The sequence below is a fragment of the Lethenteron reissneri genome, chromosome 52 (assembly GCF_015708825.2).
Source record: "Lethenteron reissneri isolate LAM-NWPU_2019-01 chromosome 52, ASM1570882v1, whole genome shotgun sequence".
Lineage (NCBI taxonomy): Eukaryota > Metazoa > Chordata > Hyperoartia > Petromyzontiformes > Petromyzontidae > Lethenteron > Lethenteron reissneri.
The window spans coordinates 9,494,309-9,508,844 of NC_083830.1; the positions used below are offsets into that span (position 1 = coordinate 9,494,309).

The 14,536-nt window shown below is 46.6% G+C and overlaps 2 protein-coding genes across 3 annotated transcripts in view; one reads left to right on the plus strand and one right to left on the minus strand.

The window, feature by feature from the left end:
• The first annotated feature begins 599 nt into the window (after window positions 1-599).
• On the plus strand, window positions 600-10,021 carry TMEM208 (transmembrane protein 208). The gene is made up of 6 exons (XM_061573246.1): window positions 600-1,135; window positions 2,699-2,794; window positions 3,930-3,989; window positions 4,676-4,812; window positions 6,920-7,004; window positions 8,792-10,021. Exons 1-6 carry the CDS (start codon window positions 1,130-1,132, stop codon window positions 8,924-8,926), a joined length of 519 nt encoding a protein of 172 aa, XP_061429230.1. The 5' UTR covers window positions 600-1,129; the 3' UTR covers window positions 8,927-10,021.
• A 2,252-nt stretch (window positions 10,022-12,273) lies between these two features.
• Window positions 12,274-14,536, minus strand: part of LOC133355832 (septin-7-like) — a 32,427-nt gene continuing 30,164 nt past the window's right edge. For both annotated transcript variants that reach the window (XM_061573231.1, XM_061573230.1), the window contains one exon: window positions 12,274-13,391. In XM_061573231.1, the coding sequence (XP_061429215.1) occupies window positions 13,352-13,391 (40 nt within the window). In that variant the 3' untranslated portion in view covers window positions 12,274-13,351. The remainder of the gene's footprint in view (window positions 13,392-14,536) is intronic.

Below are 14,536 nucleotides of genomic sequence, written 5' to 3' on the forward strand. Positions count from 1 at the left end.
CCGACATACGGAAAATTCGGGTTTACGTATCGTGCGCGGGAACGCAACCCCCTTACGTAACTCGGGGACTGCCTGTAAGTAACGAATTGGCCGCGTGCGTTTTGTCCACGTGACAAAGTTGGGCTGCGTCGCGTGGGCGACGGGGTGTCCACACATTAATATATTTATATACATTTTTAAATCCTTTATATTAAGTTCGCTTGCTTGCAAATCTTTCGGTCGTTTTTTAACCCACTTTCCGTGATCCAATCGAGCTGACATTTCCCACACAGACTCGTTGTGCGTGACAATGTTCGTGAAAAGTTTTTTCCAAAATTTTACACTTTTTAGGACAAAAATATTATATTTAATTACCAATTGCTTAATGGTGCCATGCAATCATCTGACCCATAGGTGGCAGCCATCTCAAGCCAGAGAACGAGAGGACTCAAGCCGCCACGCATATAAAGGATTTAGAGTGAAAAACTTTGTTTTTACGGGTTATACTTATTATTTGTGTTACGTGAAACTTTTGCAAGCTGCTCGTATTTTATTATAATAGATTAATAACCGAGCACAGTCTGCGAGCGTGTTAAGCAGTCGGTGGGGGGGGAGGGGGGCTCGTTTCCACTTCCGCATCGGCCCAGCGGGAGTCGCGGCCGCTGTCGGCTCCGTCAGCCCCCCTCCACCGCCGTCTTTATCTCCCCTTTGATTCTTCTTTTAAAAGCGTCGCGTCAGAAGCCCGCCAGGAGCTGTAAACGTTCGCGTTCGCTCGTTTAAAAGCGGCTAAATTTGTTAATAGAGAGAGAGAGAGACGGGGGGGAGGGGGTAACCGACGCTCGTTTGCCGGCCGGCACAAGGCCTCGCACGGCTCCCTCCCCTGAGGCGGTGTCGCCTGGATTCGCGGCCGATATTCGGGCGCCAAAGCCCCGCCGGTGGATCCAGGCGAGGTCGGGGTCGCGGTGCGGCCCCGTAGCCCGTGAGCAGTGCTGACGTGCACATCGTTAAAACAACAGCTCCTCTCGTGAGACGTATTTATTTACGTTTAAAAATAAAGCACGCAGGACTCGCACTTGTTTTGAAAAGAGAAGCTGTACGAAAGCTTTTTCCAGTCAAGAGTGGAATTTCGCTGTGAACTAAAGCATCGAGGATGGCTGTAAGTTTTAATTCATTTGCTACCACCAGCAGACACTTGCACATGTTAAGCCGCCGATATCTTTAATTAAACGTGGATATAAAACAATTAAACAGTGAATAAACGAAGCCTTCTAACGCCACCTTAGTAAAATTACAGGCACTGTGTACTGCGATGCAATTCAAAAGTAATTTGCAAAGTTGGCTCAATGCTTAATAATCCTACCCGTTGACGGTACAGTAATATTTAACGTACACGTGTCTCTCCTAATTAGCACGCCTATTGCCTGTTGTGACATTTAAAATCACCTGTTTCAGGAAATCATTGTTGGCGATTAGATCGCTTTAGTTTTGTACTTTACGCCACGTAGTGCGTGCTTGTGTGTGCGCTTAAACGTGTGGTCCAGGTGTCTTGTGACACTCCACCTCCCCCAAATTAATTGACCGCTAAAATGTGTTTTTTTCATCATATATTTTTGTTATCTAAACCTTTTAAGTTGTAAATAATTAAATGGGGGTAGGGGGTCACAAGACCTCTGGACCACCCTGTACAGCACACGCGGCCTTCGTATCCCACATTTGAAACCTGTCACGCCAGTGTGTTCATTGATGAATGAATTCTTAATTCATCAAGGTGATTCATCACCGCAACATTCATTCACAAACATGTGTCCACGCGAGTCACAAGGGAGGGCAAGATTTGCCCGATGCAAATACCCACAAAGTGCTTTACAATACAGGGCAGTGGAATTGTACAGCTGTGGTTAAAACACACCATCGCATGCCCAGAACCTGTGTAGAAAGAGTTTGTGAAGTTGTTTTTAGGAGGGCAAATACACGAATTGAGGCAGTAATTGAACAGAGGCACGGTAGTCGACAGCACAGATGGCTGCGGGATGTAATGGGAGTTCCTGGCCGTGGGGTCGGCAGAGGAGAGCGAGCTGAGGCAATAAGCCAGCGCGTTAAAGTTCTTTAAGCGGTCACTTCTTTAAAGTAATAGGGGTTTTCCCCTTTTTTTCTGTCAACAAAACTGACACCTTTTGCAAGGAATCATGCTTACATTAACCACAATACTTGTAGTCAAATGCAAAAAAAATCAATACTCTGATAATTTATGCATTGTCTTTGAAACTGATTGGTCCACACCAGAGACAGCTTTCTTTAGAGCCGAGTCTCATATGGTGTTCGACCAGATGACACCAAAAGGCACACAGTTCAAAGACAACGCACTACCAGAGTAATGAGAGCTCGGGGTTAGCAGCTACATTATGGGACCTCCTAATAGGGTTTTTCCCCTTTTTTATGGCCACAAAACTGACACCTTTTGCAAGGAATCATGCTTACACTAACCACAATACTTGCAGTCAAATGCAAACAAACAAAAAAGGTCACCACTTCTTTGTTAAGTTAATAATATTGTTTAGTTTTATGTCGGGTCGCCCATTGAAATAGCATCTCTCAATCGCTGAGGACCCACAGACAAGCTCGAAGGGAGCCAGGTGGTAAGCCAAAGCTCTACAGTCCACCGTGCATTGAGATGTTTTCAGCAAATGAATGAGTGTGCTTGATTGTGTGTTTGTTGCAGCCCAAAGGCAAGCCGGGGACCAAGGGACAAAAGCAGATCGTGGAGGAGAACAAGGAGACGCTGACGTTCTACACGCGTGTCATCATCGGAGCAATTGTGCGTCGAGACCTGCGAACCCGTTGGGTTTCCTTGGCAGCTTTTGAATGCGAGATGCATACAGGCGGTCCCCGACTTAACGAATGAGCGTCCATAAGATTTAAATTTTGACTAAAAGCTTTCGTGACTGCAGGGATTCATATTCTTGGTTCTTTCGGTAAAGTCACGTAGAAGGGAAACAATAAAATAATAAAAAATATAAAACAAAAAAATTATCACGACGTTTCGACTGCAACACCTGATGATGATTGCTGCTTGTGTTGCAGTCGAAACGTCGTGAGAATTTTATTGTTTTATATTTTTATTATTTTATTGTTTCCCTTCTACGTGACTTTACCGAAAGAACCAAGAATATGCATCCATAAGATGTTTATTTTTTAACCATCCGACTTGTGAACATCAACTCGCACTTGCGAACCAAATCGCGGAACTATTTGCTTCAGCTCAGTATTTCTTAATATATTTCTTCTTTTTTATGAGTTTAACAATTGCTTCCATTTTTTTGTTGAACCGTAACACGTTTTATAACACTGACCATATGAGCATTTAAATACGGGAGATTATTATTTCCTGACTTGCGAACCATTCGATCTACAAACGGGTCTCAGGAATGGAACCCGTTCGTAAGCCAGGGGCTGCCCGTATTCGCAATTATACCGATAGATGGAAAAGTAAAATGAATCGTACACACAATCAAATTGGAGACACGTAGAAGTGGGCATTTCTATAATGGATGTGGATTGATAGACGAGACTGGCGATGGAATGGTAGCCAAAGGAGAAACCAGGGAGATGGAGCGATGAAATCTGCTCATGTACAGAAGTAGGATTGCAGCATCACAGTACCGTGACGGATGGTGGCGGGAAGCCTTCATCCAGAAGTGGATAGATCATGGCTGATGTTATATGTGTGATTTATTTGAGGTGTCGTTCTAAATTGTTCAACTTGAATGTAGATCACAAATTGTCAAACAATTCAGGATTTCAATTACCTGTGGCATGAGCGAAATTCGGTGATCTGTAGTTTCATATCCTCGCTACAAACACCTCCGAATAGCTATGTACGGTGTGAAAGAAGTTCAATATACAAACAAACATGTGCATTGACCCAATCTCCTGTCCCATTTCTCTTGCAGGCTATATATGTCTTTGTCCACCTCGTGCTCTTCTATAGTTCTTCAACTTTCTGGTCCTGGGTAAGTAAACGTACATCTATTGCCTGTGTTTACGAATTACACTCGGTTATAATTCCGGTGTGTGTGTGTGCACATGTGGAGCGAGCGTGCAGTGGTTAGTGCACTGAATTTAGAATCCTGTGACAAGGCTCTCCTTGCCGCCTGGACAGAGATCATGTTGGACCTCCCCTAAGTCGACGAGGCCTAAAATCAGTTCCCGGTTTGATAAAATGGACCCTGGGTTGTAAACGGCAGTCATGCATCCATAATGCTGGTTCCACCACCCTATTGTGTCCTGTGCTAGCCTTATTAGGTGCTCACCAACAGATATTTTCTGGCAGTCTGGGGTGCCACGGTGGCGAGATGTTAACTCCCTCGCCTCGTACGCAGGAGGTCGTGGGTTCGATCCCAATCCTGACGCCTGTAGATTTTGAGTTTGCATGTTCACCCCATGGCCGCGTGGATTTTTCTCCGGGTCCTCTGGTTTTTCCCTCCACATTTAGAATCAACATGCGCTTCGAGTATTTGGCTGCTATAAATGTCCACGTGATGATAAGCCACTTTGTTAAGCTGTCATTTGTGATATCCAGGTCGCTTCTGAAAAAGAGCTATATAGCTCAGTGGGCCTTACCTGGTAAAATAAAAAAATTGTTTAGTTTAGTCTGTTCATTGATATTTGTATTTTGTGTGTGTGTGTGTGTATGCAGGCAATGCTTGTGCTGGCACTGTTGGCGCAGGGCGGCTGCAGGTACGTGATGGTCCACATGGCGGTCGCCTCGTACTCGGGGGATGGAGTTCTACTCGACGGAGGCATCGATCTCAACATGGAGCAGGGCCTGGCCGAGTGAGCTGCCCCCCCCCACCCCGTCCGCTCCATTACCCAGTCGGCTTTCACAGTCCATTACCCAGTCGGCTTTTGCTCAATGGCTGGTTGCGTCTTCTCCTCTACTACCCCCAAAGTCTGGAACTCCTTCTCGCTAGTAGTCCTTACTGCTGCCTTGATTCACCAGTTGCAGTCCAGGCTGAAGATTTCCTTTGTTTATTACTCCGCTTGCGTATGATTGACGAGTGACTCCTTCCCCCACCGTGTATCGTCTTCCATGCCGGGGTTTTACAAACTCCAGGCTCGCGACCCACATTCATCGCAGGGAACAAATGAAAATTGGATACATCTGGTAGATTATTCGATTTTAAATCGAGTAATTTAGCTTGGGTCACGACACATGGCTAGAAGAGATGATGACCAGTGGCCGAGACTGGTGATGGAATGAAAGGCAAAGGAAGGAACATTCTCAAGAGGACATCCAATGTGGAGATAGAGCGACGAGGTCTGTTTGGGTGCAGGAGTGTGGGGGATTTTGTAGCATTGTGAGACCGAGGGTTGGTGGAGTTCTGGGTGAGGCTATCATCCAGCAGATAATTACTGATAAATGCAAATTTCCTTTTAGGCTAATAACTAACTATAACTACTTTTATTTTACCAGGCAAGGCCCACTGAGCTATGTAGCTCTTTTTTTTCAGAAGCGATTGGCCACAAATGAAAGCTGAGCGTAGAGGGAAAAACCGGAGGACCAGGAGAAAATCCACACGACCATCTTCAGAGAGACCCAAGTCCAATCAAATGCGACAACGCAAATGAAACAGAACAGACAGGTCACACAAGACAGTTGCAAATTACACAGCGCAGACTACAGACTGCACACAATTATACAGACAGTATAAATGAGAGAAGTGTAACACAGTCATTACAAACAAGACACAAAATACATTACACTACATCATCTCGGTTCATCTTTCCGAGAGATTTGAATCGTGTGCCTAAACCCCAGCAAGCGTTAGGCGGTGTTTACCACGCGATGAACATTTTGCAGTGGTTTTACTTTGGAGAAATTGGCCTCTGCCATGGGCACATGGAAATTCCATCACTGGCTCAGTGCCGCCAACGGAGATGAATATCGCGTCTGTGCTTGAGCCGGGAGACACTTTGATTTTACTCTAAAACCACCAAGACGTGCTGTTTTTTTTGCCAGAAAGTCCAACTGCTGTGGTGCATCCGCGGTTATCAGAATTTGTGTAAGATTAAAATGTCTGGCGTCCATTGCTCGACCGAGCAGTGAAGCGTTTGTGGCGATGAGATGTTAACTACCTCGCCTGGTGTACAGGAGGTCGTGGGTTTGATCCCGACCCTGACGCCTGCTGCTGTATATTTGGAGTTTGCGTGTCTCTCCCCGTGGTTGCGTGGATTTTTTTCTCCGGGTCTTATGGTTATTCCATCCACATTTAAAAACGTGCATTTAGAGAATTTGACTGCTGTACATTTGCACGTGATAAGCCACTTCGTTGAGCTGTCATTTGTTGCCAGGTAGCTTCTGAAAAAGAGCTACGTAGCTCAGTGGGCCTTACCTGGTAAAATAAAAAAAGTGTTTAATAATAAGCGGCGCCAACGTCAGAAGGAGCAGAGCCACTGAGCGAGTGGTTTTTTAGGCGTGGAAATATTCATGTGGATGGGTCTGAGAGTTGGCGAAGCTGCCAGCTCACTATGTGCCCCAGTCGAGCCTCACAGTCATTTGTATGTTATATGAATGATGTATGTTGTATGTATGTTATATGAATGATGTATGTATGTTGTATGTTATATGTATGTTGTGCGGGAGGAGAACTAAACACAAATCATTTTTGTAAACAAATTAGTTTTTCAATCTAGATGATGGTTTAAAAGTGCATGGCTCCAGTGGCTTCCTCATATCAGAAGGGAGAGCGTTCCAGACGGCCGCAGAAGCGCGTCTGAAAGCCCCGCGCGATGCAGTGACCGCCGGGTTTGTTCGATGAGCGGAGTTCACGCAATGGTTTATGCTCCTTGACGAGATCAGCGAGGTCATTGTGGTTCACTTGTGTGGCAGCATTGCTGTAATTGACATTGAGTGCTAATTTCTGTTTCTCTTCTGATGTAGGCACTTGAAGGACGTTATTCTGCTCACAGCGATCGTCCAAGTGCTCAGTTGCATATCAACCTACTTCTGGATGCTTTGGCTATTGGTGAGGCACGTTTGCACGAACACCCGATGCCATTTTCAACTTGGAACCGCTCTCATACGACCTGTATATCTCAAGTCGGATAATAACGTCTGGATATTTCGTCACACTGCGTAGCGATCACTCCTGGCACACTAAGACAATACGGCTTAACGTAGCATAATACATTTCGATTTAAAGCTTTCGTGACTGCAGGGATTCATATTCTTGGTTCTTTCTGTAAAGTCACGTAGAAGGGAAACAATAAAATTATAAAATTAAAATTCTCACGACGTTTCGATTGCAACACAAGCAATCATCATCAGGTGTGAAAACCACAGCAAGAAAATTTTAAAAAAGTGGCGTTTTTTTTCTTAACGTCAGCACCACCGACGTCGTGATAATTTAATTGTTTTATTTTTATTATTTTATTATTTCCCTTCTACGTGACTTTACCGAAAGAAACAAGAATATGTAGAATAATACAGTTTGTCAAATTTAAGTTTTACCTTGATGCGTTGCTCCTCGTAAATATTGAATTCATAATAACGTTACGTTTTGAGCTGCACGACGGGATGACGTCGCGCGGCACACGATGCGTGGCGTCGTGGGATCTTGCCACTCTTGTCTCTGTCGCCGTCTCGTCCTCTACGCTTTCAATCTTCGCCGTGTCTCTTTCTGTTCATCCTCCTCCTCGTGCTCAATCCACGCTGCCGCTCGCTCTCTTCTCGTCCCCTCCACATTAAGCAGTCACCTTCGCTCACTAAGTTTCCGCTCCACACACCTCATTGTTACCCCTAGCTCCCCCCACGACCGTCTTAATCTCCCCCTCATCACCGCCACCGTTCCCTCTTCATGTTCTCACTAGCATAAGTACCCGGCGTTGCCCGGGTGAAAAATATATTTCTTAATAACCTTACATATATACACAGATTTCATTGTTATGTAATGTTAGAACGTTTTCAGAAGATTTTAAATGTATTTTCCCCCCGGGCAACGCTGGGTATATCGAGTTTATACCACAAAGTCGTCGCTTGACACGGGTGGGGTGTCGAGGCCTAGTACCGTGCAGAGCCTCCGGGCTCGCCTAAATTGCCCACCCGGCTGAGGCTGGGTACCGGGGCCGTTACCCCCCCCCCCCCCCCGCGCTACAATAATACTGTCTAATCGCTATAATTTTATTATCTACCGACCCTATAATAGTAATTGCACACATTGGGGTGGCGGGGGAGTGAAGAGGACGTGAAACTTTGATGAATTTACCTCAGAGTCGCGTGTTAATGCGTGCGCATATTTTTAACGGGAATTAAAAATGGCGTCCACCCCGCAGCGAATGCGTCGCTACCCGTTGCCAGGGGCAACCGCCGTGGAAAACCAAACGGACCAATCGCGTCTCGCAAATCCCTCACATTTCGTCCAATGAAACTGCGTATGGTCCGGCGACACACAGACAGACAGATTTGCGATTTTATATATATAGATGACACGGCTCTCACTCATTCTCCCCGTTCATTCATCATCATTTACGGTCATCAATTTCGCTTACACCAAATTCACGCAGCATCACAGATTCTCCCCCATCGCTTCCTCTCATCTATTTCAGTCACCTCATCTCCACCATTACATTCACACGTCGTTGTTGTACCGTTGTTAATTCTTTGCGAAGCGCCTCGGTTAAGGCGCTTAAGGTAAGATGGGATGACGTCCAATTGCGCGGCTTCCAACGTAACGAGATCAGCGCTGAACGAATACCTTTTCGAGGAGAATCCACGCGTGTGCGCGTCGTTTTTCCTCCCTCGTTATTGTTTCAGGCTCCGGCCAGGGCGGGGCAGCTGCTTTGGGTGAACATCCTGGGACCCTGGTTCACGGCGCAGCCGGAGCAGCAGCAGGAAGTGAGCGAGAAGAAGCAGCGCAAGATGGAGCGCAAGCAGATGAAGCGCTTCTGATGCAGCAGCAGCAGCAGCTTCCTCGTCGAAGCAAACGTCTCGTGACACCGCACGAAGCACACGCAGTCACATGCCACGGGTTCACAGAAATACTTTTCCCATTTAGAAGCGGCTGGGTGGCGGCAGGTGTCATGGCGACAGAATGCCGCCACCCCCTTGGGTGCGGTTTCCAAGCCTGGGCCTCGACGTGCCAGGCAAGCGCCACGAGGTGGTGTCGGAAATGAAATGATGATCGCCTTATTGAGCAGATAGCATTGATTGTGTGAAGGAATGTTAACGTTGCGCTGGTAATTACGCTGTTGCCCGTCAAATGCTGTACTAAATTACCAAAACAAAGTAATTCTGGTTCTCTGCGGGATGACGAGGTTTAGAAGCAAAAGGCCTTTATTTAAGAGCTGGGTAAGGCAGTAATGAACTCTTTCCTGTTCCAATGACGTGCACGTACGTCATCAGTTTTTCGCCTCGTTCCGATGACTTACGCGTGCGTCGTCAAAACGGGAAGAAAAAAATAACTTGAACGGTACCAAGGCTTCCACGAGGCCATGCGGGAGGGCGTGGCACAGTTTGGTGGCAGCTATCGTAGAGTGCGGTTGTGTCGCTACAGTTCTCTGCGATGAGTACGTCTTTAACAGCAGCAGCGTCGTGCCTCTAATGGCGGGGAACCTTTTTTCTGCCAAGGGCCATTTGGAAATTTATAGCATCATTTGCGGGCCATACAAAAGTATCAACTTAAATATTAGCCTGTTATATTTGGCCAAACATTTTATTAACTCACCCCGAATGTGATGGCTGGAATTGCCAAATGTTTGAGCGAGCCTTATACGGCCCGCGGGCCGGATGTTCCCTACCCCTAGAATGTAACGCTAACCTCTCGCGCGTTTCGAGATTCGGCGGTGAACGGGACACCCACCCTGCAACTTGCAGACGTCTCGGAACGTGGAAAGGGTTAACGTACCGATGAACGCTTTGAAATGCACGCGAAACCTCGTCGCCTCGGATCGGACTGTTGTTGAATTGGTGCAGCTCTAACAGTAACGGACTGTTTTTTTTAAAGACTTGCTGGATGACGGAATATAAACGAAAACTGATCAATGATTCCAGTGTTCTGTCATCATTGCTCGAAAGGCTGGACATAAAAATCACACTCTGGTGGTTTGCGCGACCAAAATGTTTGCGGTGGAAATTTGTTATGGCCAAGCATCTGTAATTGTGTGTTTTTTGTTACTTTTGCTATGAAAAAGCAAGTAGACTCAATGACTCCCAACAGTCAAGGCTCTGCATTTGCTAAAGCGTTGCCAATTCACGACACGATTTTCACGTTCGCTTTTCTGCTGCCAGTAAGCTCCCGATGAAACCCGATCGCATTTCGACAAAACGAATACCTGGCTGGGGGAAGAAAATGCATCTCAACATCAGGACATTTATAGATTAATTTATTAAAAGTCAAACTGGATAATCGATCACCTATGATCAAAGATTGTCGTCAGTGAGACTCCAACACCTCTTCATTGGCCACTGCCTGATGGAACCGGTCGTGGATATCCTGAAGGCGTTGCCATGTCCCAAGCGCGAATGATCGTGGCCGGCGGTTTGGGAGTTTCAGTGCTTGCGGGCAAATCCAATTTGGTGCACAGGGTGACGAGTCGCGCTGTGGCGACGGCGATGGAGTGAGGGAAAAGGTGTCCGTAGAGGGAGAAAACTCCTTTCTCAAACCGATTAATAGAAATTGAGGTTTTGAGCTTCGATGCCATTTAGCAGAAATATTGATCGTCTCGGGTCGGTTTTTTGGGGGGGATATAGGGGAAGTGCTGGGAGGAGATGCGGACCTTGACAAAGCTGTTCGTGTCGGTGGCATTGAAGGGCAAAGGCTGGTGGGAAGATCAATACAAAATGCAATAATTTTTTTTTCAACTTCTAGCCAAGTGAAACATTTTGTTGGGATCCCGGTCACCCTCACACTTCCGTGATGTTCACGCACAGAACCTGCTGCTGCATCAGCGAGCTTCCGGACTTGCAGCGCCTTGGACACAATAGGAGTACGTGACAATGAAAACTCCTTTTTAGGAAATTTCACCCTCCCCTCCCCCCCAACAAATAAACCAGGGAAGGAAGCGTGTCTTGTACAGACTGATCCAACGTGCAGCCAGCTTCCAATTCAAAACAAAACCCCGAGACCGGGAGCGGTGAATGAGCGATTACATTTTACGATCTGCCCCATTAGTCGTGCGAGGCGAAGCAATCGCATTCAGCAGGGTGTCTCGGGGATTACAGCAGTCAAGCGCCCCCCCTCCCCGCCAGCTACAAAAGTGGTGGAACTCAGAGTGTGCACGCGTGCGTATTTTTGTCATAGGAATGTGGAATTTTCACTGCCAACACTGGGCTGCTGATGGAATGGTGGTGCAATGCACGTCTTTGACCGCAGGGTGGCGCAGTAGAAACACGTGCCTCGCCGCAGGAAAGACTTGCTGCTGGATTAGATTCCCCGACGTGGGCGCCCTTCGTGTGTTTGTGTTCTGCCCCCGCGGTTTCCCTCCGATCGCGAGAAACACAGAACCGTCATTGTTGTTGACCAAACATTTCAACGTAGCGGCACTCCCGAAATTTTTTTTTTTCAAGAGTGACTTTCCTCTAAGTGACTATTATTCGATTTTCGCAGAGAAGATGCACTGAATTTTTGATCCGTCGCCACTGCATTTAGAAAAATTCGATCATTCCGGTTTTGCCCGCACGTCATCTCCCCGTGACGTTCAAGGGGGCTATGGCCAGGAACTGTTCCCTGCAATGGTCACGGAACCAAGATCAAGATCCTCGTCGACACCACCACCACGCCAATGCCGTAGACTCTCCCGCCAGATCCTGCGGCTGCTGCTGCACAGGCAACACGACATCCAAAATCTCCCCCCCACCAGCAGGAAGACTTCTTCACAATTCTGACAAATCGCCCGAAGCTGGTCGTAATCACCAGCGAAACGTCGGACTCGATTGTAAATGTTGTGGGTTTACTCGCCACCACACCGATGGACGTTGAACTTCTTTAGCACCGTACGTAGCCAACCGCGCTAATCGGAGGTTAGGGGGACAAACAAAGCGGTTCTAAATAAATTAGTGCCATATAGCTAATTGCCACGTTTTGTTCACGTGACAAACCATTCCTAATCGGCTGTCGGGCGGTGATGGTGGGTTAACGACACATTTCTATTCCCGCGACTAAACCCAAAAACCTTGATAGCACATCGGATTGCTGCAGTCTAAATATTCTGAGATTATCTTCACGCGTGGTCCCCGGGACTCGTGCGGGTCGGAGCACTCCCAAGTGCAACGAATGAAGAGGCGGCAGTGCACAGAGGAGTTGTATAAATGTCTTTTGTTACAGCTTCAATATCGACTGCAGCGAGATACATGTTAAGCACTTTACATTTCAATAAAGTTCACCGTTAAATACTGTACTGGGTATTGTTGCATGTTGAGTTTTGGGCAGTGTGGGTGGCACTAAGCAAATATCCCCCAAGTGGTGAATATTTGTTGATGTTGCTGTTGTTGGTCTATTGTATCCTGTTGCTATTTTTTTTATCATACAGGGTTAACAAAAATATTTACTTAACATTAAAAAACAACGTTTGGAAAGATCCCAATAGTAAAAACATTTTTGGCAGGTTGTTAATAGTTCTACTTGCTAAGCACATATATAAGCTTTTATACGGCTTGTAGTTGTTTTAAAAAGTGTACAATTGAACAATCGATTATCCCTGGTTAAAATTTCATTTAGAATGCACAGTGACCGCCAAAACGGGGACTTCCTTTTAAAAACATTTAATTCATGGCTTAGATGTAAATTTTTATTGTCTCCCATTTCCAGTTCATGGACGGTTTCCGAATTTGATTCAACGTGTGTTCAGTGTGCGGTCGGATGAAGGACGTTTACCATATTTTAACAGACGTCATTGACACTCCGTCGTACATAATTGTAAAATACTGTAAACAAATTAAAGGCAATTTTTTTTCTATTTTTCTTTCTTCCCCTCCTCCCCCCCGCACCCCCCTCCCTCATTATTGCAAAGGACAGGTTATTTTAAAAAAAGCAGAAAAATAAACCATCATACGGAAAGAGCCCTCTCGTGCGAGTTAAAACGGAGGCTCAAATTTATTTTCTTGGAACGGTACCCTAGTAAAAACTAGTCGGCTGTTAACTAAGAAAAATAATAAACACAAAAACCGCAGTCACGTGAGGACCACATTGAAGATACAAAGCCGTTTGTACAGGCAGACAGATGCTGGAATATTAAAACAAAGAAACGTGGGGGAGTGCTGCTCTCAGACGGAGTGTTGCGATGTCCAGAGCAATGGTCAAAAAGCCAATCTCACGTGGCCACCACCACCGCCGCCACCCAGGTGACCCTGTGAGTGTGCTTCGGACCGTCGGGCTCCTCAGAAGATTTTTCCCTTCTTCTTGTTCTTCTCGATCGTTCTGCGGGCGGGCAACGGTCATAGGAGGGCGCACACAGAGAGGGGGGTGGCTGTTAGGGGTGCGCTACGCTCTGCCATCAAAACTTGACGAGTTTAGTTTTCAGGTTGCAGCGTGCGGAGCGCAAGGCGCGGAGGACTCGGAATCAGAATATTTATTCATACCGGAGGAGGAATGCGATGAGCTATAAAGCTCTTTTTCACCGGTGTTCAGTAGGGGCGGGTCAGACTGATGGTTCCTGCCCAGCCGATGAATGGTGGTTAACTGTGAGCAGCCACTAACAGGTATTGCGATTTTTGGGGGCCCAAAAACAGCAGAATGTACATACATAATTGTACATTATGTTGAGTAACCATGAATAACCCAACCAATAATAGATATCCATTGTCATTTATATGGCTACATTAACCACCCGCCCCGCCTGGTCTTCGTGCACCTAATTGGCTCACAAGTGGCGACATCACATTGATCCCGCCATTTAAGACCAAAACACAATTCTGTCTGTGGCCTGATGAGGCTGGTTGCAATTACCGGCAAAACTTCGTACTCGATTTGGAAATGGGTTTACTCTCAAACACACCGGTGTACTAAACTCGTCACTAATTGGCATTTGTTGTTTACGTGACAAACCTTACCAACGGGTTTAACGACGCATTTATATTTACACAATGTAAGTAAAAGTGTGCTGATGCATGTGTGAATGTGTGTGTGCATGCAGGTGCGCGTGTGCACAAGTGTGAGCATGTGCACGTGTGTGTCAGCGTGCTGGCATTCGTGTGCGAGTGTGCTGGTACATGTGCATGCGAGTGTTAGTACGTGAGTGTGAGCTTGCTGATACGTGTGTGTGCTGGTCTCTCCAACACCAGTGACAATTATCTGAAACGGTCCCGGGCCTCCCCGAGGTCGACTCAGCCTCAAATGAGTACCTGGCACGGTGTGCAAACATCGCCACTGGGAAGACAAAGGCGGCCGGGCGTGGTGCTGGCCACTCACCCACCCACTTTGTGTGCTGTGCCGACCTTCATCGGTGATCGCTAACAGCACTTGCCCAAACAGCCCATTAAGGCTAGATGGGGGATCTTTGTCTTTGGTATGTGTTCAAGTGTGCTGGTATATGTGTACGAGCGTGCTTAAACGTGTGTGTGTGT